Below are 26,761 nucleotides of genomic sequence, written 5' to 3' on the forward strand. Positions count from 1 at the left end.
GTCCAGTGGACAGACAAATCGAGACGGCTGATTTTGTGGCTAAGTTCAGCGACGGAAAGTGGACAGTTTGGTGGAAGTGGGCCGACGGAAAGGAGCCAAAACAACTCAAGAATACTGTGCCGCAATATCGCGTGCCGGCAGAGTCGCAGGAGCGGTTCGACGCAGAGTTACGGCTGTGGATTCAGGAAGGGTGGCTGCAACCGTACAATGAGCAGGAACACGGGCCGGTGCGTGGCCTAATTCCGCTCATGGCGGTCACCCAGGAAGCCAAGGACAAGGTCAGGCCGGTGCTCGACTACCGTGAACTGAATGAGCACCTGGTGGCTCATACGGCTGAAGCTGATGTGTGCCGCGACCAGCTCCGCAAGTGGCGGCAACACGGCGACGATGTGGCTGTCATCGACCTGAAGAAGGCGTTTCTGCAGCTGCACGTGGCCCAGGAGCTGTGGCCGTTTCAGACGGTAATCGTGGACGGCCAGCGACATTGTCTGACAAGGGTCGGATTTGGTCTCAGCGTTGCAAGCGGCATCATGCGAGCGGTAGTGCGGGAAGTTTTGGATCAAAGTCCAGAGATCGCAAAAGCAGTGCTCCCGTACGCTGACGACCTGCTCGTCAACGAGACGCTCATCTCTGCTGAGCGGGTGGCCGAACATTTTGCCGCATACGGGCTCTCGTGTAAGCCACCGGAACGGGTAGCGGATGAGGCCGGAGCCCGGATGCTGGGGCTCCGAGTGAGACGGCAGTCTGGCGGTGACGGCACACTGAGATGGTCTCGGGACGGCGTGACACCAGCTGAGCCACCCGGGGTGCTGACCAGGCGGTCAATCTTCGCCTGGGCGGGTCAGCTAACATCACACGTGCCCGTCGCCGGGTGGCTGCGGCCGGCCGCCGCCTGGCTGAAAAGGGCGGCGAACAAGGTCACCAAAGATTGGGACTCACCGATCACCGACGATGACCTGCGCAAACAAGTCAGTGATGTGGCCCGGCGGCTGGCAGAGTGTGACCCGGCACGAGGACAGTGGTGCGTCTCAGGAGACTCGGTGACGGTGTGGACTGATGCCAGCTCCATCGCCCGCGGCGTAGTGCTAAGTGACCCCACCACGGGTGAGGTTATCGAAGACGCCGCGTGGCTCCGATCTGACAGTGACTCAGACATGCACATAAACCTATCGGAGCTGGATGCCGCGCTGAACGGTATGAATATGGCGGTGGCGTGGGGATTCAAGCGTGTGATCCTCCGCACAGACTCTGTCACTGTTCAGCGCTGGCTGACCGACGCTCTGACAGGCCGTGCCCGACTGAGAACGAAGGCACAGTCGGAAATGCTGGTTCGGCGGCGGGTGGCCGTTTTCAAGCAGCTCTCCAGCGAGTACGACCTCGTCGTGACAGTGGAGCTCGTGCCGTCGGCTGCCAACCGTGCAGACGAACTCACGAGAGTACCAAAAGAGTGGATCAGAACCGGAAGCGAGCAGGCGACAGGTGTGGTGGCGGCCGTCAGGACAGCTCGACCTGAGGACATAATGGCGGTGCATGAAAGTGTGGGACACCAGGGAGTGCGGCGGACGTGGTGGTATGCGCGCCGAGAGCTGGGAAAGAGCGTGACGAAGTCGGCCGTTCGTCAGATCGTTAGATCGTGCCAGGTGTGTGCGTCGATCGACCCAGCCCCGTCGCGCTGGAAGCATGGTGCCTTGGCGGTCGAGCGCAACTGGGAGCGGCTGGCAATGGACGTAACCCATTTCCGCGGAAAACACTATCTCACCGTGATTGACTGTGGGCCGTCGCGATACGCCATGTGGCGTGAGATCCGCCGCTCTGACGGGAGCGAGATCGTCAGACAACTCGAGGCTCTGTTTTTGGAGCGAGGAGCACCGGCCGAGCTTCTAATGGATAATGCGACCGAATTCAAGGGTCGCGAGCTGAAGGCGTTCGCGGTGCGGTGGGACGTCGAGCTGAGGTATCGCGCGGCCTATGAACCTGGTGGGAATGGCATCATCGAGCGCCACCACCGCACCATCAAAGTGATGGCCGCCCGTCAGGGATGCACCGTACCAGAAGCCGTGCACCGATATAATGTCACGCTCAAGGACGGGCGTGATATTACCACGGCCCTGATACATGGTGCCTACCGTCAGGCTGGCAGAGACTTGTGCGTGCAGTCACAGGGAAACACAGCTGCTCCTCCTCAGACGGCCGGCCAGCCTGGTGTGTTTCAGCCCGGTGATGCGGTGTGGGTCCGAAAACGGGGCGATCGGTGCACCGCCGTGTCAAAGGAGGGCACTGTCACCAAAGTCGTATCCGCTCAGACGATTGAAGTGGATGGAGTCCCATGGCACGTGCGGAACATTCGTCATCGTCTTGCCAACAACGGTGACGACGCAATGGCTGCTTCGACGGATGATGAGCAGGAAGAGGAGATCGCCTGTCCGGTTCCGACCGCCCATGTGCCTGGACAGCTGGCCATTGAGGCGCCGGCGGCGGTGGAGCCGTCAGAGCTGACCCCAGCTGTCGCGCCGACCGAGCAGACCGAGCCGGTCCCTCGAGCAGCAGCTGAGGCGGATGGCGGTGCCGGAACAGAGGAGCGGATCCATATAGTGAAAGTTGTAAAAACAGAAACTGAGGGATTGTCAAACGACCGTGTGAACGAAGGTAGAGCGCCAGCGGAAAGTGTAGATAATATCGATAGTTATAGTGACGTGCTAAGAAGGGGTTTGCGCTGCAGGCGTGCGCCGCAACTCTTCGGCGCTCCCATCCCCCATTAGTTAAATTGTAGTTAGATGTGTTCTTTAGGAACAGGGGGGAATGCGTCTCTCTGTTTGTTCACATAGTTTGTATTCTAGCCTTGTCGCGTAGGGTCGGCGTCGGGTCATAAGTGGTCATAAATGGAGGTCCATGTGCCACACATGTGCGCGGCAGCAGGGACACGCCGGCCCGTATCTCGGGCGGCCCGGCTGGACAATGAGAGACGGGCGGGCAGTGGAGAGCAGGGCGGGAGAGAGAGAGGACGGGTCGGTGTCCGCGTTGAGATGTCTGAAGGGTGAAGAAATACAGTCTACGATAGACGCAAAGTTTGAATGCCACATTGCTATAACAAACTGACAGCGTCCTAATGGACCTCATGGGGTGTTGTGCGTGTGCAATTTTAAGCAAACTTATCCCAATAAGGGTTTTAGGAGTTTTCTTTGCGAGATAAACGGCAAATTTTCATCTATACTTGACGCTGTGGAATGGGCACTTGAACGAGATGCCCCCCCCCGGCCCTGGATTCGCCAATGTGCCATTTAGCGGCTAGTATCCTGTTTACGGACACCTCACTGTCGTCAGGTGACCATTGTTTCGGTCCGATGTCGCCTTTGTCGTCCGTCCGCCGTCCTGACACCAGTCATGTCTCCGACCGGCGCCAGTGCCGTTTTTTGTCTCCCGACCCTGTCTCATCCTTCATGTCGCGACAGGAAGTGCACTCAGCCCTGAGCGGACGCCCTGAGGACAGCCTCTTTCCGTGATGGTGCGCTGCCGCCGCCAGCCGCCAGCGGCTGGAGATCAGACTCGGGCCGCCTCCAGCGCGCCTCAGCCGTGGTTCGCCTGCGGTCTCACCGCCGCGCCGGTCGTCGGCCGCGGCTCATCTGCCGGAGGATACTTACATACGGCGCACTCGAGATTGGTCCGCGCTCTGTACCGGGCTCAAGAATCTTGCTCTTGTGGTATTGGTCAGGGCGATTTCTTCTAGTTTGCCTGCTTCGGTTCGGTTGAGATTTGAGAGTGTGAGATATAGGATGAGAGTGTGTTTTGTGGTGCGTCGTCGCACGCCGTCGATCAACTGACAGTGTCAGCACGGCATATAGATGATTCTTTTCAATTATATTCGGTCCAGGCCCCAGGGTGATGGAGCACGGTGGCATTTCTCCCTGGTGGCTGAAAGTCTCTGCTGCAGCAAAGGTCCGAGGCCTTTCAGCCGGACGCGCTGATTACCGGTGCCGAGTTTGTTTGTGCGCGCTGTCGCTGAACTGGCCGGTCGAGGGGGCTACACGACTTCAAAGCGCCTCCTCTCAAAGATGCGCTTGTCAACAGGCGGCGTTTGATGTGATGATATATACGGGGAAGGAATTTTTTCCGGGGCCGGAGCTGCGCGCGACGTGGCGCGGATTGAGGCCGGTGGGTTGGATTGAACCAACCACCTCTCTAAGGAACCTGAGTTCGCTTGCGGCGCGATGCCGTTTGAAAACAAATCCAAATCAGACACCATTCCCAGGTCTGTAAATTGGTTTTGCATACAGACAAAGCTAACATGGATCAGGCCCGCTGGTGTTTGATGGGCACTTCCTCTGCTGTAAATTCCACATAAGATGCAGGATTTAAATGGCGAACCGATACGCCAACATCGGAAATTGACTGAGGGTTGACTTTGGCACGCCGCTTACTAAATCAGGAGGGCTGAGTGCAGTCCCAAGTCGTATACAGATCAGCGACAAATCTGTCGTATTACCCCGGTGGCGCGTGTGAGCCTGTAGAGCGCTTAGAGCGTGCTCATGCAATATGGATATTCGATATGCCTGCAGTGTTGTGCCGTGACCTGCTGGTCGGCCAGTGCGACCAGATGGCTGTGTCTGGCCGGGGGGCCGGCTGGCACGGTCAGCTCCGGTTATGGCCGCTGGCGGTGAGTGGACCCAGATGACCAGACGCCGGTCCCTGACGTACTCATCTTCATATCCATCTGCATCTCCACTTACTATCACCGGCGGCCGGCCAGCCCGAGCGGGGCTCGGGTCCAGCGGCTCCATTAATGCTATACAGACGACGAACGAGTAAAAACACAAAACGGGAACCAGTTCGGACGGCCGACTTCTCCACCGGGCACCGAACGTTGTTTCATGGAGAGCGCCGTGTTTCTCTGAGGCAGTTTCTCAGTTTCAACCACCGCCCGGAGACCGGAGATGTGTGTTTAATGCGAGTGAGCTCTCCTTGGTATCATCTGTCGGAACCTGCGTGGGTCACAATGTCAATGTTTGCCCCGACGGCGGCCTGTTTCCGTCCGGTGTTCAGTTATTCACGGAGTATCTCTTATTCAGACGACGAATCACAGCGCGGGCATTCATTCTGCTCGGCAACAGACCGTCAGGAAGTAGTACCGCAGATTAATGCGTAGCGCGCTTGACATAAATGGCCCAGAAGGGTTGAGCGTCGGAAAGCAGCCCCTGGACATAACAATAGAAGTGGAGTGACCCAACGCATCCCTATTGTGGAACATGCCAAAACATCAGTATTCTGTTTCGATATTCAACAGGATTTAATGACCGTGCGGGCAGCGAAAAGATAGCAGTCCCCCCGCACGAGGAGGAACATGTCAAGCTTGGATGGATTCAACCAGGAACACGAAGCCGGACCCGGTGAAAGATTTTACATGAAACCGAAGCCGAGGCCGGATCAGTCCAAACTTTGGCACAGGTTTGCATCCCTGTTGTATAAAATATTAGCACCGTGCTGCACTGTAATGCGTCATTGGATTGATGCATTACAGTGTGATGATTTGCTCTTGGGCCGATATTTAATACCTATGAGGAGGGAACTTGCGTGAGGCGCTTGTAGAACGGGGGCAGGTGGGGCATTCCACGATAGATCGTACCACTTTTTTCCAATTTGACACCCTCATCTCTCGGAATTTGACGAGAATTGGTCTCAGGGGTAATCAGGGGCTCTGAATCCACCTGTAACAATTTCAGGCTTATCAGATTAGTATTTTTTGAGTTATGGTGTATAACATTTTTTGGATCTTGCTTTGCAGCGCTAAGTTTGGCGGGCTGTAACTCTGAGCCGGATTATTGAAATGCCAAATGTTATATAACATTGAACTTGCAATGAAACAGAGATTAATATGTATTTTTGAAATTTCGAAAAATACGCTATTTTTGATATATGACATAGCGAGTTTTCTTTCATTTGTATTTTTTGGACTTTGGGACCAAATTTTTTCGAATTTTTATTTCTTTAAAAAAATATTTGGCTCATTGTTAAGAAGTATGCAAAAAATTAGGAAGGTGTTCTTTCGATAAATGTATTTATTTTACGTCACGATAACGGTTTCGAATAGTGATTTCGGGATGGGAGCTTATAAATGGCGTGGTAAAGCTGCCTAGTGACATCACGGGTTACTGAAATTTCAATTCAACTCTGAGTCATCTGAAAAAAGTGGAAAGAGGGTTCATTCAACCCTCTTTCCTATAATCGCGAGGGTGAAAAAGGCTGTTTGGTTCTGACATTGTTTTGGACGCCAATGACCATAGCTGTCCGAGATGAAAGTTACAGGACGCATACATGGTGTCTTCCAGAGGTCTCACAACTTGTATATCTGGGAATTTTTCAAGGTTACATGAGGTCAGGTCGGTCACGTGACATCACTGTTATAAATCAATGGGGAAATATAAAAAACTGTTATTTTGGCGCCGAGAATGATCTAAAACTATCCCACGTACATGGTATCGTGATTTCATGCACTCCTTGCAAAGCCCAATGCTTTACTTTTGCATTGTTTACCTTGCGTGACGTCATTTATGACGTCACTAGGGTCGTACGAGTTTTTCGTCAATAACTCCCGATCAAATCGAGCTAGAGAGTCGGGAAAGCCACCAATGGACTCGGGAAGACCTTCCGAATCGAATGATATGCCATATGCTACCCTTTGCCCAGCTTCGTGACCTGAGGGGCTCTGACCTGACCTTGACCCGAGGTCAACTACTTAAGTTGACCTCACCCTAGCAAAAAGTATACCATTCGATGCACCTGAGCTAGGCGAACACAATGATGCCAAAATCGCGGCTCTGCGGCCATTTTTTGCGAAGTTATTTACTAAAAACCGAACCCGTAACTTCAGTCACGTGACTTGACCTCAGACGCTACCGGTTAACCTGAGACCTGAAAATCGGGTACCAATCGCTGCGACTTGTAACGGCACACACGCTCGTTTTTTCCGCGAGGCTCTAGCTCTATTAGAAGCGAAACGGCGTGCTGGGGTCGTATCAACCCCTCCGAAACCCATTTTGTTTGCGGGAAAATGAGGAACTTATAGAAAGAACACCTTTCTAATTTTTCGCATGTCGATTTTCAATGACATGAAGATTATTTTGAAAAAATAAAAATGTGAAAAATTTTGGTCCCAAAAGTCATTAGAGGCAAATGAAAAAAAATAAGATTTTTGCTCAACAATGAAATTTTTTCTTTGGAATTTTTAAATAGTAATATTAATTTTTGATTCATCGTAAGCTTAGTGTTGTTTACTTTTTGTTGGTTGCTTAACCCGTTCTTGAGTTATAGGCCATCAAACTCATCGTTACATACCGAAGTTAAAAAAATGTAATGCAATATAACTCAAAAAGTTTTGATCTGAGAAGTCTGATATTTTGCCAGGCGTCTTTGGGGCCTATGATTACCCCTAGGACCAGTGGCGTATCCAAGGGGGACCCTGGGGGTCCTAGGATCCCCCCTGGAGCCTAGAAAAAAGTTTTTTTTATAACACGGAAAAAAATTGAAATGACTTCAAGGGCCCTTTTGACCACTTCCCATTTTATTCGCTAAAAGAAAAAGTATTGTAGAACTCTTTTGAGGATTAATAGAGGACACATTTAGGCCAATGAGGGACCTTGTGAAGTATACAGAGGGCCCTCTCAGGTACACAGAGGGCCCTTTCAGGCACACAGAGGGCCCTCTCAGACCCAGAGGCCTCTCTCAGGCACACAAAGGCCCTCTGAGACACACAAAGGGCCCTCTCACACAGACGGTCCTCTGAGACTCACAGAGGGCCCTTCCAGGCACACAGAGGGCCCTCTCAGGCACACAGAGGGCCCTCTCAGGTACACAGAGGGCCCTCTCAGGCACACAGAGGGCCCTCTCAGGCACACAGAGGGCCCTCTCAGGCTCACAGAGGGCCCTCTCAGGCACACATAGGGCCCTCTCAGGCACACAGAGGGCCCTCTCAGGTACACAGAGGGCCCTCTCAGTCACACAGAGGGCCCTCTCAGGCTCACAGAGGGCCCTCTCAGGCACACAGAGGGTCCTCTCAGGCACACAGAGGGCCCTCTCAGGCACACATAGGGCCTTCTCAGGCACACGGAGGGCCCTCTCAGGCAAACAGATGGCCCTCTCAGGTACACAGAGGGCCCTTTCAGGCACATAGAGGGCGCTCTCAGGTACACAGAGGGTCCTCTTAGACACACAGAGGGCCCTCTCAGGCAAACAGAGGGCCCTCTCAGGTAAACAGAGGGCCCTTTCAGGCACACAGAGGGCCCTCTCAGGCTCACAGAGGGCCCTCTCAGGCACACAGAGGGCCCTCTCAGGCACACAGAGGGCCCTCTCAGGTACACAGGGGGCCCTTTCAGGCACACAGAGGGCCCTCTCAGGCTCACAGAGGGCCCTCTCAGGCTCACAGAGGGCCCTCTCAGGCACACATAGGGCCTCTCAGGCACACAGAGGGCCCTCTCAGGCTCACAGAGGGCCCTCTCAGGCACACATAGGGCTCTCTCAGGCACACAGAGGGTTCTCTGAGACACACAGAGGGTCCTTTCAGGCAAACAGAGGGCCGTCTCAGGTACACAGAGGGCCCTCGCAGGCAAACAGAGGGCCCTCTCAGGTACACAGAGGGCCCTTTCAGGCACACAGAGGACCCTTTCAGGCAAACAGAGGGCCGTCTCAGGTACACAGAGGACCCTTTCAGGCACACAGAGGGCCCTCTCAAACACACAGAGGGCCCTCTCAGGTACTCAGGGGGCCTCCCAGGCACACAAAGGGCCCTCTAAGACCAGCAGAGGGCCCCTTAAGACGAACAGAAGGCCCTCTGAGGTACGAGGGTCAATGTCAGGCCACAAGGTACCCTATGAGGCCACCAGACGGCCCTCTTAGATCAAAGATGGTCCCTGGAGGTCACCAAAGGGCCCTCTGAGGTGAACAAAGGGCCCTCTGAGATCGAAGAGATCAAAGAGATCAAAGAGGGCCCTCTAAGGCGAATGGAGGGCCTTCAAAGGTCACAAAGTGCCCTCTGAGGCCACTGGAGGGCCTTCTGAGGTGATATGAGGCTATGTCAGACCACCATGAGCCCTATGAGGTCATCAGGCCCTCTGAGATCAAAGAAGGTCCTTGGAAGTCATCGGAGGACCCCTTAAGGCTCATTGAGGCGAACAAAGGCCAGAGGGCCCCCTCAGACACCACAAAGAAGTAAAAAAGATCCCTCTGAGGTCAAAGACAGCTCTCTGAGATGTAATAGGGCCATTTGAGGCCTCCGAGGGCCCTCTGATGCCACAGAGAGGCGCCCTCTGATGCCAAAATAGGGTCCTCTGAAGTCTAAGTCCACCAGAGGGCCCTCTGAGGCGAACAGAGGGCCCTAACATCCACCTCAAAGAGGGCCCTCTGAAAATCAACTGGCCTTCGGAGTCAGTGTCCCAAAATCGTATTTTGGCTTGGGTGTCAGAGGGAGAAAAGGTCACCCAAAGGAGGGATAAGAGTGGACAATTGTCAGTCACAGGGCAGTCGGAGCCCTCTGAGAAGGCCACTTGAGCCTTACAACAGAGGGCCCTCTGAGGTGATATGAAGGCTATGTCAGGCCACTATGGGCTCTATGAGGTCATCAGGCACTCTGAGGAAAAAGCTGGCCCTCTGAGGCGACCAGAGGGCCCTTGGACAATCAGAGGACTTTTTAGGTCAACTAGGGGCCTTATGAGACCAGCAAAGGACCCTTTGGGACACAAACAGGGCCTCTCAGGCACCCGGAGGGACCTCTTTTCTAAGGCAAACAGGGGGTCACCTTAGATGATATGAGGGCAGTATTTTAGGCCACTAGGGGCCTCATGTATTAGACCAACATACGGTCATTTGAAGTAAAAGAGAACCTTTTGAGGTAAAAAGGGCCCCTGGAGAGAAAACAGAGGGACCTTTCAGGTACCCAGAAGGTCCATGGAGGCCACTAGAGGACCCTTTGAGGCCAGTGATGGTCTTCAGAGGCCATCAGAGGGTCCCTCTGAGGGTATCCGGGCTGGACCTGGACGGGCAACTTTATTCCATGCGGGCGGCTCCCATTGGAGCGCACTGCAGCTCCAAAGGAAGCACACTCGTAACAGGGTGCAGTGAGCACTTGGGAGGCTGGTCGGCCTGTCCTGTTGGACAGGCTCAGCCCCAGTGAGTCACCAAGGTGCCCGCCCAGACCAATGTCTCCCTCAATTCCTATCATCCCTCCGGCCCTGAAATGGTCTCGTCAGACCGAAAGCCGAAAGGGCCTGGGTCCAACCCAACAAAACAAACAAAGCTCTTTTAACGCTCTTTCTGTAAACTGTGCTCAGATTTGACCTAAGCCTGTTAATTGTACATTTTTATATCGGAACATTTTCATGTTTCTACAGCTCTGTAGGCCTGATAGCTCTTCCTGTGAAACATTTTTTGGGTCGAAAATGGCAGAACATGACGTCATTCTGACGTATTTGCGGCCAACCTATCATAGCCTCTGGAAAAAGGTCACAATGTGTAAAATGGATGCCCGGAGAGGTCCTGAAAGTTTGGTGGCGATATCTGCAGTCATTTAGGAGATAGCTACGGAAGAGGACAGGGGGCCGTTTCGCCCCCCCCCCCCTACGGGGCGCGGGCTAACGCCCTTTCAACTCAGGCTTCAAGGGCCCTTTTGCCACTTAAGGGCCCTTTCAACCCAGTCAGTCAAGGGCCCTTTTGACTGCGGATCCCCCCTGAGAGAAATCCTAGATACGCCACTGCCTAGGACCGATTTTCATTAAAATCTGAGAGACGAGGGTGACGGGCCTGGTACGATCTATCGTGGAATGCCCCAGGTATGACACGGGATGGGACGCTGCACGGACGGCGCTGGAAAGGAGCCGCCGACGGGTTAGGGTTGGAACTGAGAGTTGGGAGTGGGACGGCATCACTCAGTGACGACCCGGGGGGGGGGGGGGGGAGGATGCCATCACTCAGTGACGACCCGGGGGGGGATGCCATCACTCAGTGACGACCCGTGGGGGGGGGGAAGGGGTGCTGCGCCGGCGGCGGTCACGGCGCGCTGTAATGCGCCAGAACTGCCGAGCTCGGCCGCCGCCACGCGTGACATCATCAGCGACCGACACGTGACCGCCCGGCTGACCTGAGAGGGCTGGGCGGGCTGCAGAGCGGGGGCTCGGCTAGGGCCGGACTGAGAGGGCCGGGCGGGCTGCAGAGCGAGGGCTCGGCTAGGGCCGGACTGAGAGGGCCGGGCGGGCTGCAGGGCGAGGGCTCGGCTAGGGCCGACCTGAGAGGGCCGGGCGGGCTGCAGAGCGAGGGCTCGGCTAGGGCCGACCTGAGAGGGCCGGGCGGGCTGCAGAGCGAGGGCTCGGCTAGGGCCGACCTGAGAGGGCCGGGCGGGCTGCAGGGCGAGGGCTCGGCTGGCCGGTCTGAAGAGTCACAGTGGCCGGTCACTGTGCGAAAGAGGCACAACATGGAAATATGATGTTTCCAGCATATCGGTCGAGCTCCAGTCGTCATATGAAAAGATTGTAATGTAGACAAGTCCAGCAGTATCGACTATCGTTAGACGTAACATTGCAGTCAATTTGGTTGTGAGTTATGACGAGGCTCGGTACTGCCACTTTGGAGGTGCTTTGTTGCTCCATTACCGTAAACTCGGTGTCGGTACAAGCTCACAAACTGATATCGTAATTACATCCTGTCACGCCGACGAGCCGTGGTCCGTGAACCATGGCCTGTGATAACAGTCATTAGATCATGACAACGCTGTCCTCTGGCGATGATGTATGAACCGCCGACTTTGGCCCTAGTCTGCTGACATGGCAAGTAGGTACCCACTCTGTTCGTATAGCTCGTTCACGAAGTACCTCACCAACTGTATTCCTCGAAAGCATAGCACACTGCACGTGGTAATTGTTGAGGGCCGTCTCGTCTTTGGAAAGTGCCTTTCCGTGTCAGTCATCTGGAAATTCATTGGAATGACTATCGATTCTGACAACACACATCGTACATTTCTGCCGGTCGTGTCCATTACAGTGGGGCTCGTTTAAAAGGCTTCTTGGCGGAGCTCCCAGGGGGAGTGAGTCAGTCGCCTTAGTAGCAAGTGCGCTGAATAATGCATGCAGAGCAGATCACTCAGATAATAAAGACTGACGTCGAAATCTAGGCTGAAGACATTAACACGGATGGCATCAGCGCCCCCTCGGCTGCTTTCAGTGCTACACTCTCACGCAGTGGAGCAGGAAACTATGAAGTGGTGCTGAGATGAATCAGCACTCAGCAGCCTATTGACATTCGAGGCCCATTGTAATAAATGTTAAGTTTACACCGAAACTGACCTCCTGACCTTTAATGTAGGTAGTTGCTGACTGATGAACTTCGAAAAGGCTTTGAGTTTGGGCTCAGCTCATGGATGAATCGCATCACTGATTCCCAATCTCGGAGATTTAGTCCTGCGACTTTGGCCGGCAGCCACTGACCTGGTGTCTGTGTACCGTGCCGGCAGGTTCTGGAGCCAGTGGGACACGTCGGTGTGCGCCGGCGACGTGTGCTGGTCCCAGCTGCTGCTGCCGCTCACAGAAGCCGCCGATGGGGAGCTGCTCTCCGTCCGGCTGCAGGCGACGCTGCTGCTGCTGGGGCTGCTGGTCGCCACCGCCGTCTTCACCAGGCACCTCTGGTAGACGGCGTCTTTACCAGGCACCTCTGGTAGACGGCGTCTTTACCAGGCACCTCTGGTAGACGGCGTCTTTACCAGGCCAGGCACCTCTGGTAGACGGCGTCTTTACCAGGCACATCTGGTAGTCGACGTCCTCGCCAGATACCTCTGGTAGTCGCTGTCTTAATCAAACACCTGCCACCGCCGTCCTCACCAGGCGCCTCTGTGCCACGTTGCAACCAACTGCGGAATCGTCAATTTTCTGTTCTAGCCGCAAGAAATTTGAAGCTGTGGACTGCGAAGAGCTATTGGAAAGGCGTGTTTGGACTCCAGTCGTATCATCATACAGAAAGCCTATGACGTCAGTTCGTGAAACGCGATAGTAGCGGCTAGCAGCGTGCGTTGAAACAGGACCCGATCACGCCTGTGTTGCGCCTTCATGTTTCGATGCTATGTAGTTTTATATTTTCTAGTCAGTTCATTTCGTCATTGTTCATCTTCATGACTGTTGCACCGTGTGATCTCACTGATTGTGCTGTTATCCGTCCACTCCATCCCACAAACTCGGCACGCCAAAGTGCGATCTCGTCGTGTATTACACGAATGTATAGCACGGTCCGCACGGGCGGCGAATACACCCGGTCGCGATCCCGGTATGTCCATTGTCCATTGCGCCAGACATCACACCTACCAACAATACACGTGGATCGTAACGCGTTGCACTCTTCCGCAATCGGCTGTCCGCATCGCGGCCCGCCAATAAACTCAAAACGCGGTCCGCCACAATCACCTGACACTTCAGACCGATGACGTCACAGGCTCGGTTTCTTTGACTGGGTCACACGGCCTCAGTCTGTTTGACGTCAACAGTTCGACATGACGCCACCTCCTCAAACCGAAAACGCCACCGACCCGGTTCGACCACGTCCCTGGTTTAGTCCAATGACGTCAGAGTCGATCCAGTGACGTCACCGTGCCGGCTCGTCTAGAAGGGCGGCGTCGGCGTCCGAGCGTGCCTCCACGTACTGTCTGGCCAGCTCTCTGACGGCCTCCTGCTGTTCGGCCGAGCCGTGCGCCTCCTCGAACTCGAGGAACCGCTTCAGTAGGGAGCGCGTGCGGCGCGCGTTCAGTCGTACCGTGGCCGCCCGCTGGAAGATCAGTCTGGAAACGAGACACGGCTGTGAGAGGCGAGTGAGAGGTGGACGGTGGCGCGGGGGTGGGAGGGACAGTCACGAGGAGGATACGGACTAATTATCATCGCTTTGTCGGCCTTAACACAAGATACTAGGCTTTGGAGATCACTAACGATTCCGTCGAGCCAGCGCTGGGCTAGCTCGGCGTGAAGCTGGGTAACAGTCTGGTCCCTTGGGTCTCTACAGCCTAGTGGTGTCAATCGGTTACCGAAAATTTCGGTTACCGAAAAGATATGCTGACCGATTCGGTAATCGGTCGGTCAGGCCCCCCCCAAAATCGGACACTTTCGGTCACCCTGCCAGTGAAACCATTTTCAAAAAGAGAAAGTATTCCATTTTTGCCTAGTTAGAATGAAATTTATTGGGATGTTAATGATAAAGAGTTGCAAAATTTCCCCCAAAGGCTACAAGAGATGCCACATTTTGGCAACTTCAGTAGCCATCCCACCCAGCAGGCAGCAGCCACCCATTGTCCAACCACAACTACGAGCAGGCTGATTTTGACTCAGTTGGCCCCACAAGTACACACAATTTTGAAACTAAATTCCAGTCTTACTGTTAAAATATCACCTGTAATCAAAGAAGTATTGCCTACAAAAGTCATTATACAGTCATCAAAAATGCAAGGACAAAAATAACTTGAATTACTGAAATGTGTTTCTGAAGGCTGGACAGTTAGCACTTACCTAGCACTTAGCAGTGAGCACATTTACATTTCACAGATGTTCTACTATTCCACATTCTCCTTAAACATTGCAGCTACCAACCAAATGTTTGAAATCTAGATGACCACAACATAAAACATAAGAATCTTGATAAAAATTACAGATTCGCCCATGTCCGCTTTCTGGAATCTTCCACATCATCTCCAAACACAGCTAACAAAGGATTTCGAAACAGATGCGCCATAACAGAGACTTTAAACCAGCTGATTAAGTTGCTGCAAAAAAGGTTTTGGATTGTTACATGCTGCCTCGTGAATGATTTTATTGATGTAAATGATCCAACACGATATTGAATTATAATGAAATCAACATTGTGAGTGTAATTCACTACAAGAAAATTAATTTCCCTTCAATAATTCACCCAAAAGGGCATATATAAATAAATTAAATATTACGTCATCATCTTACATCCTTTCGTTAGGGAAGAGAGGATATTAAAAGTCAATCCTTGGTTCTTCTTTTATTTTGCGCAACTTTGTACTAATTTTGTCTGCATATTGTGTTTTCTTGTAAAGATAAGACAAAGTGCCAGTTTAATGAAATTTCATTTCATTTTTGGGAAGAAATTCAGGCTCAGAGCTATCTAATACCTGCCTTTTCAGCTGGATTTACAGTGTCAAATTCTTTGTAGAGTATCTCAGACCACATCTCAAGACTCAAGGTCAGTTTCCAAGCAGTGTTGATGTGTTTTGTGGTGTTTTGATTCTGCCTTTTCTCTTAGGGAATTTTGTCATGAACATACCTATTACCAACCATTAGACTCACTAATTGATCGTGCTTTTGCAACATGCATGAGTATTCTTCCTTACATATACCACAGTAGATTCTTGACAATTCTAATTTCTAATTAACCAAATTGAAATCTGCGAAATGCTGAGGTCCATGTGTTCCTACCCTTAGCAATGTAATTTCTACCACAAAATGTATTTTGCAGTGGCTAAGAATTGACTAAACTTGAACTGAAATGCCATTTCCCATTATTTTCCATCAGAAGTTACCAATACCAAATATTTTAATTTTGGGGTAGAGTAATAGCAAATAGAATTTCGGTCAAATTTCGGTCAAATTTTGGCTTGGGATGTTATCGGTCGGTATTCGGTCGGAAATTTTCCCAAAATTTTGGTTTCGGTCGATATCGGTCAGACATTTTTTGGAAAATGACATCACTACTACAGCCCCGATGAGCTCACCTAGCGGCGTCGTAGTCGGCGACCTTGATGAGCTGGTTAATGTAGACGTTCCACTGGTCCAGCCGCCTGGGGTAGGTGGCCAGCAGGTGGTCGAACATGGTCTTACCGCGCTCCGGCTCGCCGAAGCGGAACTCCAGCTGGGCGAACTTGCTGATCACCTCCACGTCTGTGGGCACGGGGGGGGGGACGATAAAAATCACCGCACCCAAATGTATTTTTTTACGAAGTACTGACGAAAAGCCCCAGGAGCAACAGCAAACGCTGGCCCCTATTGACAAGTCCACGGATCCAGACCCAGTACCAACCCACGGGAAAAACTGGCCTCACAACTACCTCGGTCGCATCATCACATTAAAGAAACAAACACTCCAGCAAGGAGGAAGACGGCGAAACTTGGGCTGAACATAACATGTTTTCCGTGGGCTGAGTGCAGCCTCGGGGCCCGCCTCAATTTCGTGTAACGACTAAACAACCCAATACTAAGACACGGAGCATGATTCATAGCCATGGAAATAGCTGCCAAAGGACCATTAGCCCAGGAACAACACGCTAAGCTAAACTGATGACCTAGCGGACTTTGGACAGCGAGCGATAAATTAGTGAATATTTTCGTCCGAGACATCCAGAAATAATTTACACATTAATCTGACTGCTGGTATCAGGGCACGTAATGCATCATGCGTCAGCGTCATTGATCATTTTGGACCTCAGGACGGTGCGTGTTAAATTAATCGCCAACAAAGCACTTTAACCGGTAACAAAAATCGCAAATCCCCAAATGTTGCCTCCAATTAGTGAATTGTAACCCACGCCGACCTGAAGCACTACATAATGCCTGGTCAAAACATTACAACCAGCCCCGCTTAGAATTTATATAGGTACTCGAAGTTTGGACAGGTTTCGACGGTCTTAGCACCCACACCCAGGCGGAGCCAGCCGTCGCCGGGGTCAGTACGTACGATCACGACGCTCCAGGCACTTGAGCGCCCTCTGCATGAGCGCGCGCGCCGCCTCTCGTCGCTCGACCTGCATCAGGAACACGCCGTAGCGCAGCCAGGCCTCCTTCCTGGCCGGCAGCTTCTTCACCAGCTGACTGTACATCAGCTCCGCCTCCTGGGGGCGGCGGGGTCAGTCACAGAGGGTCAGCTTCTTCACCAGCTGACTGTACAGCCCTCTGCAGACTGCGTGGTAGGTATTCTTTTTTCGACAAAACCGATAATAACTCAAAGGCTATGTTATCAGTCGGTCGGAACTCACTGCAAATAGATGCGCCATGCTCCACTCCTTCGATTAGGTCTATCAATAAACAAAATATACGCCTTGTGTGGCAACAAAATGCCAAAGTTTGTTTTGGGGGCAAATATAAACTTTTGGGTTTAGTTGCCGAACTAGATGAAAAATGAATACGGTGATGATGCCAATCTAAGGGGTGGGGTCTAGCGCGTCTTGCTGTTACGGTTTCCGAATGACCGATAGCATAGTATTCGCGTTATTCTCATTTTTGTCGAAAAAAGAATGCCTACCACGCAGTTTGCAGAGGGCTGTACATCAGCTCCGCCTCCTGGGGACGGCAGGGTCAGTCACAGGAGGTCAGCTTCTTCACCAGCTGACTGTACATCAGCTCCGCCTCCTGGGGACGGCAGGGTGAGTCACAGAGGGTCAGCTTCTTCACCAGCTGACTGTACATCAGCTCCGCCTCCTGGGGACGGCAGGGTCAGTCACAGGAGGTCAGCTTCTTCACCAGCTGACTGTACATCAGCTCCGCCTCCTGGGGGCGGCAGGGTGAGTCACAGAGGGTCAGCTTCTTCACCAGCTGACTGTACATCAGCTCCGCCTCCTGGGGGCGGCAGGGTCAGTCACAGAGGGTCAGCTTCTTCACCAGCTGACTGTACATCAGCTCCGCCTCCTGGGGGCGGCAGGGTCAGTCACAGGTCAGTGTCTTCACCAGCTGACTGTACATCAGCTCCGCCTCCTGGGGGCGGCAGGGTCAGTCACAGAGGGTCAGCTTCTTCACCAGCTGACTGTACATCAGCTCCGCCTCCTGGGGGCGGCGGGGTCAGTCAGTCACATGTCAGCGTCTCCACCAGCTGGCTGTAAGGAGCTCAGCTGGAAGCGTCACGGTCGCTGCAAAGATGCCATTTAGTCAAACGAGTTCTTAGGAAACGCTTCGCTACAGAGTAGCAGCACTGAACAGTCAGCGAGTCGGGAACCGTAATACACTCTAGAGCCGTCAAAGCGTGAAAACCACAGCGTTACATCAGGCAATGGTCCTGAAAAACGTCACCGCGCAAGCCGTTTTGAATGAACACTTCAAAGCGCCAGGTCCGTGGGCTGACCGGCAAAACGTCACTGGTCTCCTCAGTCCTCAAAGGGCAGGACCGTCATCACCGTGCAGTGGTCATATTATTCGCATGTCTGTAATAGTCACATTCAGGCCACACCACTCTCATTAACGTTTAACTTGGTTCAGCGTGAACCATGCTCAACAGTTAGCGGACGAATTATAGCTACCGCACTCAACTGAACCAGACCGCCCACCTGCGCACTCTCAGCTAAATGCTAAAACGAACAAGGACTGGATTTACTGTGCTGTCTCCCAGGTACAGCCATGAACTATACAGTCTGCCCCAGATGCCAAACAGATGCTATCGCGATGCGGTAGCCCCCGACTCACGTCGTGTTTGTTGTTGGCCTGGTGGATCTCGGCCATCCGCGTGTACACCTTGAACGTGTCGTTGTACTGTAGCGCCTCGTGAAGAACGTTACTGAGGGTCTCCTGCGGACAGCCAGCCGGATGCGGTCAGTGAGCACCCCAGACGCTGCTGCGTTGAAACACGAGCATCCCATGCTGCACAGGTGTACGACAGGATAAAACCTAACATCAAAACAACGCCTTTTAAAACAAATTTTATCACAAGTCTAAATGAACGGCACAGGCATGTAAGTAAAATGGGTAACAGACATTGCCAAAACGTGCACGACTGCGTAGTAGACGTGTCTCAAAATTATTAGCAATACCCTCTGTGTATTGCCCTCTCACCTACTTACTTCCAAAAGGGTGAGAGTTGTTCCGAGTTCGCTCTCACCTGTGTTCCGTGCATACTCTCGAGGTTCAGCCAGGCCACATACACGTTCAGTTTCTCATCCTCCTCTCGGAAGTTGATGGTTTTCAGGGCGCGCCGAGCCACCCCTCGGGCCTTCTCGATCTCCGTCGCCTGCCGGTGGGGATACGCACAGTGGTGAGCGGTGCAGCGGCGAATAAATGCGCCGATGGCTGTGGAACCAATGGGTAGTTAATTTATCGCCCAGTTATTTTTCGATGGGGATGTGAAAGCATCGCTAGCAAGTTAAGCCTACTTTTTTTTAAATTCGTGTCGCACAAGATACGGAAAATATTGAATTAAAGTTGCCTCCATCGATCCGGTTGTAAATAAAATTTAAGTACCACAAAACTAAATGCCCCATCTGGTAAGGCTATCCTTGAGATCCTTTGAGCCAGGTATACTATATTAAAGGGACCCTCCCGGCTCCCACCTTCAAAAAAGTTTATGAATTGGCATGAAAGCGATGTCGCTCGGTTCAGAAAGAGCGAAAACGAATATCAACCAAATTTCACCGAAAAATATTCACCGGTTTTCAAAATATTAGACTTTTACTTTTGTTTACTTTTTGGGATCTCCGCTGTTCCTAGCGACTTTATTTGGAAGCAATAGTTTGGCAGCTGAAAGTGCGGCACTTGTTGCGCACCAAAGCAGCCAATACCACCGCGTGCTACAAAACGTTTTAGTCAAACATTTAAAAATCGTTAGATATCTACGCTGACGTCACACATTCAGAGGGGTATTCCTATGCATTAGCCCCTCTGAATAAAAATGTCGTAATTTTGAAATTCAATATTTCCGACTTAAGGCATTTTTCGATGTTGTGAGTGCCGAAACCGGTAATTGTGAGCCAGGGACCCCATTTTGGCTATCTCAACTCAAATCTAATGTTAAGGTGGGAGGGTCCCTTTAATCTACGCGTCTACGCTTATGTTTTATCTCTTCAAGCTGAACCTGATCCAGAGCCAGATATGTCTGCAGGAGACAGGGAATGAACCGGGCCCACACACAAAGGACTAGGAGCCATACCTGCAGGAAACAGCGAATGAACCAAATCCACGCACAAGGGAGCCATGCCTGCGGAAAGCAGGGAATCAGCCGTATCTACAAAGCAGTCGTACCTGCAGGAAGTAGGAAAGAACCGGACCTACAGACAAAGCATGGTACCTGCAAGAATAAGTGACCCATTGACCGAGGAGCCATACCTGCAGGAAGTAGGACATGAACCGGATCCAGAGACTGGAGTCGTCAGGGTGCGCCACCACCAGCCGCTCGTGGTCGTCGGCCGTCTCGGGCGCGCGGCTCGGGTCCATCAGCCGCCGCTCGCGCTCCACCAGGTCCCGCTCCTCGGCGGCGGCCCGCTCCCGCAGCTGCTGGCGCGACAGCCGCGCCGCCGGCTGTCGGGAGAGACAGGGGTCAGGTCAGGTCAAAGAGCCGTGCTGCCGGGACAGGGGTCAGGTCAGGTCACAGAGCCGTGCTGCCGGCACAAGGGTCAGGTCAGGTCACAGAGCCGTGCTGCCGGGACAGGGGCCAGGTCAGGTGAAGGACATACTGATGACTGCTGGGGTCAGGTCAGATCACAGCTGCACCACCGGCTGCCGGGGTCAGGGGTTTAGTCAGGCCACAGACGTCATGCCATGTCAGTGTTCAATGGCCCGCATCGGAGCCGACCACGTCGGGTCGCTTATCGACGGGCGATATGATATTGATTGGTATCATTGATTACATCATTACTTAGCTGGTAACATTACAGAACACGCCACACATTACGGAGTCGTGGATACGATAAAGATACAATTAATCAAAATGCACCAATAAATTTGTCAAAATTTAATCCCGTTCGAAACGGAATCGGCTTCTCGGAGAGTACTCGCGCGCCACCATGCTTTGCTCCTGCAGTGCCGACAAGCCTCATCGAGTGCCAGGCACATTCCTACCTGTTGTTCCGTCTCGTCGTCGTCGTCGCTGCTGTCGGCGGCGGGCGCCGCCGGTCCCGACTGCGGCCAGGGGGTCGTCTCCCAGGAGAAGCCGCCAGTCACTGTCAGACGCGCCGGCTGGCCGGCGGCACCACCAGTCCCCGCGGCCGCCGCCCACGAGAGCTCACCCGCCGCCGGACCATCGCCGCGCGCCAGCTCACGACGCTTCTTCTTCCTTTTGCCATTTGTAACAGCCATGTCTTCTGATGCATCCATCTCCTTTTTTGGAGATTTTGTGGCCTTCATGCTTTTAACATATTTATTCTCTAGTTTCCTCTTCATTTTCTTTTCTTTCCCTTTGGTAGCTGTTTTGGGTGAAGATAGTTCATTTTTCTTCTTGATTTGCTTTCTTGGGGAATCCTGAAGCATTGTTACAACTGTTAATTGCTTATCAATTCAGCAAAACACAACACAGTGGGTATGTACTGATTGCATTGCTATTAACATGGATCCCAATGCCCAACAAATTACAAAATAGTTTAAAAAAAGGTGCAATACCACATTGACAAGCTACAACCAGCTTAAGGACACATCTTTTAATTGATTCAGATATGACTCAAAAATCAAACAAAGAATAAAGGAAAGAATCCAACACTCATCATTTCAAGTTTCAGCATAGCTGGCTGAAGTCAGACATGCCTTTAAATATCCTTCAGGCTGGGTGAACTCTTTCAGGTTCTTTGCTTTTTTCTTGATGACAGACTCAGACTGACCCTTAAACAGAGACATCTTCTCTGTCAGGATATCACTTGAGGCTGCTTTAACATCTGACATAGACTTCTTCTTGGTTGAGTGTTTTAAAATTGAGCCCTTTTCCTTTGAGATGAATGTACTCTTTTTCTTTTCTTTTCCCTGCTTTTTCTTCTTCATATTTGGAGCCATCTTTCCCTTTGCCATTTTCTTGCTAGTCATTTTTGCAAATCAGTAACCTTAAAAAGAAAACAAAGTCAGATGAACACACGAAAGCAGGACTCTAACATGTAACACACATTCCTAATGAGCATCTCAAAATAACAAGATAGTGAGTCATTTTGGGCAAGAATGAAGATATGAATGCATAATAAACACAGTAATTTTCTGCTGATGACACACCAAGTCTGGTTGTGTTTTTGGATAAAGAGGGCTATGAAAGTCAAGAAGGTTAGCAGGCAGACAGATAAGAATTTGATAGATACCTAACTACCTATCTTCCTAGTTAAACAGAAACAAATTTTGGAAATGGGTACCTAACTATTAAAATTATTAAGCCCTAAATCATCAGGTCTCACCCCCTAACAGCTCATTGAGAACAAACTGGCCAGAAAACAAGGAAAATAATCATACCAGACTGAAAAGCAAATAAATCCAGCCTACATCTCATTGCTGATGCTGACAATGAACATAGGTAGCTTTTGCGATAAGAGGAAAATGAGACTGTATAATTTATTAAAACTCAATAATATTTAACACTTAACAGAGTATATCTATCACACCAAAAAGCAGATAGAAGCAAAATCTGAGGGCCAACTAATCCAGATTTCACTTTAATTCAGAGAGAGCACCAGGGAAACATTAGAAGGCACTAGACATCAGCCGGCAGCCACTTGGTAATACATTACAATCTGTTTTATTTCAAGTTTCCGGCAGAAGTGTTCTGCTGAAAAACGCAAGCAACCTATGCATGCATAGCTTTTCTATTTGAATGCAAATAAATGAACAAAGAAGAGGATTTGGATTGCCGAAGGATGACCAGAAGCTTGATATGTAGGAGTTAGGACTATAGGTATCTCGTAGCAGCACTAAATTCTGTCATTATTGCTATGGAATCTAGATTCAGGCTATGTAAGCAATATACAAATGTTTGGAAATCAGCTCAGTTAGTATCTATGACTAAAATGGGCTTAAACACATAATAGTACTCAATTGCACCTAACTTCTTTCACATCTATAATTTTTTTTTTTTTTTGCAGCGCTCTGTGCACCCAAAACCAATCCAAAACTATTTTGTTACGCTGATTGTGTTTAGCTAAAAATATGTCTGCGCTCATAATGAAGTTGGATGAACATCGTTGGTCTATACCGTCCCGAAACGGTTTCAAAACTGAGTTTTTTCAGCTATTGAACAGTTGCTCCTGCTCCGAAGTGAAAGAAAGTCGCCAGATATGCTGACAAAAGTCCGCATGCCGCAAAAGAAATAGACTACTAAAATAAGACGGTGATCACCTGAAGTTACAACACTTGCCTTGTCTGTTTTTAGGGCCTTGCCTCAGTCTGTTTTTCAATCACACTCAATTTGTACCTGCTTCGATGGGTACATATTTAAAAGAATCAGCTATTAGGAGCAACTGTGATCGTATTAGAAAATTGGGAAGGTGATACCGGACGGAATCTGATGCACTGTCCGCCTGCTGATCTGGGCTCTGACAAGTGACGGCCCCGCCTTGCGGATTATCTCCAGATAAGTAGGCAATGAGTAGGCAATAGGCATCTTCTCTACTCAAGCGCAGGCTGGCCCTAGTGAAAGGGCTGTGTTTCCGCCCTGTAGAGTGTACAGTTCGCCCAATGGTGACAACTAACGGCTGACAGGGCAGGTCGCAGGGCGCGACCCGCCCAACACCGTGACACTAAAACCTAAACGGTAGATCGTGAACCTTTCTGAAAAAAAAAATCAGACGGTAGCTGCTAGGTGGATTCGCGATCGTCATAACACATCACTTACCGGTTCACATTGAGCTTATCACGAGAAAACGACCCCGCACATTTCATGCCTCATGTCCATTAGCAGTGCAGCAACTTTTCAACGATCGGTTACCCTTTATTAACATCCGAGATGCAATGCTGAGACCCATTTCATTTGCCAACATGTGTACAGCGTGAGTTTGTTAACAAAGCAGGCATTGGCGATGAAAATGCCCGATATCGACCCATTCACGCAACCACGTTACAGGGACTTTGTACTATGCATTCGTACATTTTTTATCGAAATGGTGTTAAATTTCCAGAACTCAGTAGAACTGAATGATTGGCAAATCGCAATCGGTTGAAATACACTCACGGGTTTCACGGTCCATGAATGCATGATGTTGGAACCATATGATGCAGACACACTACAAATAAGTCAAGACCGATACTGGAATGAAATGGGCCATCCAAACAAGAATCAGCCTCTTCTTTTCGATAAAAGGCTGATCACATTCGCGCTCTCACCACTTCCGCACTTCATCAACAATCAGTAGATGACATATGAGAACATTCGACTCAAGACCGCTTCAAAATCAACTTCGACACCAACAGTCATGCTCCAAAAGCCTCCACATCACAAGAAGACCAGAGCCACGGACGCAGACTCACACGTACCGCGCACATAGTTCACCGACCGGTTCGGGCCAGTGCTCTCCCGTCGTCCGGCCGGCGCCGCGGCCATCACACACTGGCAGGCATCCGCGGGCTGGCCGGCGTCGACGGCGGCGGCGACTCGGAGCCGCTCGAGGACGAGTCCGATGAGCTGGACGCGCTGCTGGCCGAGCTCGAGCTGCTCGAGTCGCTCTCGCTGTCACTGGTGTACGACTCCACCGAGCCGGCGCCGGCGTCCAGGCCCCGCTCGTCGATGATGCGCTCGTTGAACTGGCGCAGCGCGGCGTTCTCCTCCTCCAGGCGGCGGATTTCGGCCTCCAGCACCCGGATCTTGGTGGCCGTCTCGGGTGCCATGTGCACCTCGCCCTGTTGCATCTCCTCGTCGGAGCCGTCGGAGCCCGAGTCGCGCCGCTGGCGCACCTGCGCAATGCGCGCCTCCAGCGCCTCAATGTGGCTCTCCATCTGGATGTGCTCGGCAATCAGGCGCGCCATGCTGGGCTCGAGCAGCGGCCAGCCGGACAGGCCGGCCGGCGCCGCCGCCCAGCCCACGTGCGGCCCGGCCGGAGACTCTCGCGGCGTCGGCTGGCCGTACCGGTCGAACAGCAGGTCCGAATCAGCCTGGTCGTCGTGGTCGTCCATCAGGAAGTCGGTGTCGTTGGGGGGCGCCAGCGGATGTCCCTCAGCTAGCAGTGTGTCGCGGTCCACCGCCCCGCGGCCGGTGCGGCTGGCACGAGAGCGGCCCCGACGGCCGCGGCCCCGCTTCAAGGGACGGTGCAGTGGCTTCTGGGCAGAATCTGATTGGGCGGCGGGGATCCCTGAGCCAGGAGAGGCCGGTGGCGATGTGCTAGGAGCTTCTCGCTGTGGCACACAGGCCTCCTGGTTTGGTGTTGCAGCTGGCTGCTCCGGAGAACGGTAAGGTGAGGCCGCCGGCTGACTGGCTGTGCGTTCATCATCTCCGGTTGCTGCTGGCCTTTGATGAGGGATGTTGACATCTTGAACAGTGCCAGTGAGAACTTGGGGGCTGGAGTCCACCAACACAGATGGTGAAGCCATGTCTGAAAAAAGAGTAGGCATTGTGCTAGCATATACAAAAGCATGATAAGCATACCTTACAAGAAGCATGAAACTTCAGATTTTTGTAGCAAAAAAAAACTTGTTATGGGAAACTGGAATGTTTCCTTTAATAAGCCACAAGCTGATCCAATAACAGATGAATAAACAAACAGAAAATGGTGTGTAGAACAATGGGCTTCCCTTAATACTTTATCTTCTGATGCAAAAGATCAAATGAAATCAATCTTTATTGGAAAATATTTTTTGTAACTGTGCTTGCTTAGGAGCCCCTGAGTGCCCTCAGTGTAAGTGTGTAAGAGCATAAGAAGAATGGGTAGTCATAAAGCAGGTGTCACACTTGTTGTTGCAGCCAAGGAGAGGTGCAATACCCAGAGGCCAGAGATGTTTCTTTCTAGTTTCTAACCAAACAAAACCAAACCAAACCAAAACTAACCTAACCTAATGTAGTCCTAATCTAATCTAGCAATATCTGACCTGATCTAACCTAGCCTACACTCTATAACCTACAACCTTTTAACCTACCACCTACAAAGTACATGAACCTACAACCTACATCTCTGGGTATATTGCCTCTCCTTGGTCATGGCTGCAAAAAAACAAGTGAGATGCCTGCTTTATGACTACCTAAGAATGATAATGGGTAGGGGAAAGTTGGGTAATATCGGACAGGAGTTATCTTCTGAACTCTCCCCCAGGTGCATACGCAAATATTTTATTTGCAAAAAAGATAGCGCTGGATTTCCTTTGTCACCACGGTCCCAAGTAGCTTTTTTTTTACTTTAAAAATCGCACCGCTCCAACGCAACACCGGAACCTCAGCGTCAGCACTTTCTAAAAACAAAGTTTTGGGCTTTCTACATATATTTAAATGACTCCCAGTTGCATAAAAATGATAACCTTCATGTTACGATGGCTTGAAGTTACCCGTCCGATAATACCCAATTTTCCCCTACCTGGCTTACACAGATGACTATGAACAACCCTGCAATATGAACATCCAACCCTTTTAGTTGCCCGACATTTAGCGCCTAGCGGGGCCTACCTTCTTCAAAAGTGATCCCTGACTTTTAACGATCCTTTCTTGCTTTTACAAAAACCAAAGATATCAACAGCAGAATTTCAGAGGCCTTTGACGAACACCACGGATAATGACGATTGACATTTCCGAGACGAGGTCACGGAGGCAACGGAGGTAAGGTGCGAACTGCGATTCTCTCATAACAATTCAGCCACAAACAAATTGCACAATCGAGCATTCCGGTCAACGTGATCTAAATTGTAGAAATGCTAGACAAGAACACAGATTATTTGAATTGATGACGACTCAGGATTGTCTATAGCGTTGTTTGATTCTTAGTTCAACATTGAAAATTCGAACTATTCTGGTATTCTTCACTGAAATTCTTGTTTCAGTTTTCATGCGCCACAAGTTATTTTTTAAGTTATTAAATAAAGATTTTCTCACAAAGCGCTATTGTGAAAATAACGAAATAAACTAATGACGTCAAAGAAAGTTTCTACTTTGTAGAAATATG

At 51.2% G+C, this 26,761-nt stretch overlaps 3 protein-coding genes across 9 annotated transcripts; 1 reads left to right on the plus strand and 2 right to left on the minus strand.

The window, feature by feature from the left end:
* Positions 1-248: 248 nt before the first annotated feature.
* On the plus strand, positions 249-12,659 carry LOC122383626. The gene is made up of 2 exons (XM_043370256.1): positions 249-2,485; positions 12,485-12,659. Exons 1-2 carry the CDS (start codon positions 249-251, stop codon positions 12,657-12,659), a joined length of 2,412 nt encoding a protein of 803 aa, XP_043226191.1.
* Positions 12,660-13,207: 548 nt separating this feature from the next.
* On the minus strand, positions 13,208-22,942 carry LOC122383508 (protein RRP5 homolog). Of its 7 annotated transcripts, none has more exons than XM_043370044.1 (9): positions 22,879-22,942; positions 21,459-21,748; positions 20,781-21,179; positions 20,049-20,240; positions 18,829-18,957; positions 18,417-18,518; positions 16,702-16,855; positions 15,743-15,908; positions 13,208-13,795 (listed from the first exon to the last, which is right to left on the minus strand). In XM_043370044.1, the coding sequence occupies exons 2-9, from the start codon at positions 21,729-21,731 to the stop codon at positions 13,603-13,605; spliced, it is 1,608 nt and encodes a 535-aa protein (XP_043225979.1). In that variant the 5' UTR covers positions 21,732-21,748; positions 22,879-22,942; the 3' UTR covers positions 13,208-13,602. The 7 variants fall into 7 exon arrangements, with proteins under 7 accessions (XP_043225979.1, XP_043225993.1, XP_043225987.1 ...); XM_043370058.1 differs by lacking the exon at positions 22,879-22,942 and adding an exon at positions 22,810-22,837; XM_043370052.1 differs by lacking the exon at positions 22,879-22,942 and adding an exon at positions 22,781-22,812.
* Positions 22,943-23,592: 650 nt separating this feature from the next.
* Positions 23,593-26,653, minus strand: LOC122383638 (protein HEXIM2-like). The gene is made up of 2 exons (XM_043370280.1): positions 26,269-26,653; positions 23,593-25,207 (listed from the first exon to the last, which is right to left on the minus strand). Exon 2 carries the CDS (start codon positions 25,203-25,205, stop codon positions 24,222-24,224), a length of 984 nt encoding a protein of 327 aa, XP_043226215.1. The 5' UTR covers positions 25,206-25,207; positions 26,269-26,653; the 3' UTR covers positions 23,593-24,221.
* Between the last annotated feature and the right edge of the window lie 108 nt (positions 26,654-26,761).

This window comes from Amphibalanus amphitrite, unplaced genomic scaffold (assembly GCF_019059575.1).
Source record: "Amphibalanus amphitrite isolate SeventyFive unplaced genomic scaffold, NRLGWU_Aamphi_draft 000012F_arrow, whole genome shotgun sequence".
In the NCBI taxonomy this organism is placed as follows: Eukaryota; Metazoa; Arthropoda; class Thecostraca; order Balanomorpha; family Balanidae; genus Amphibalanus; species Amphibalanus amphitrite.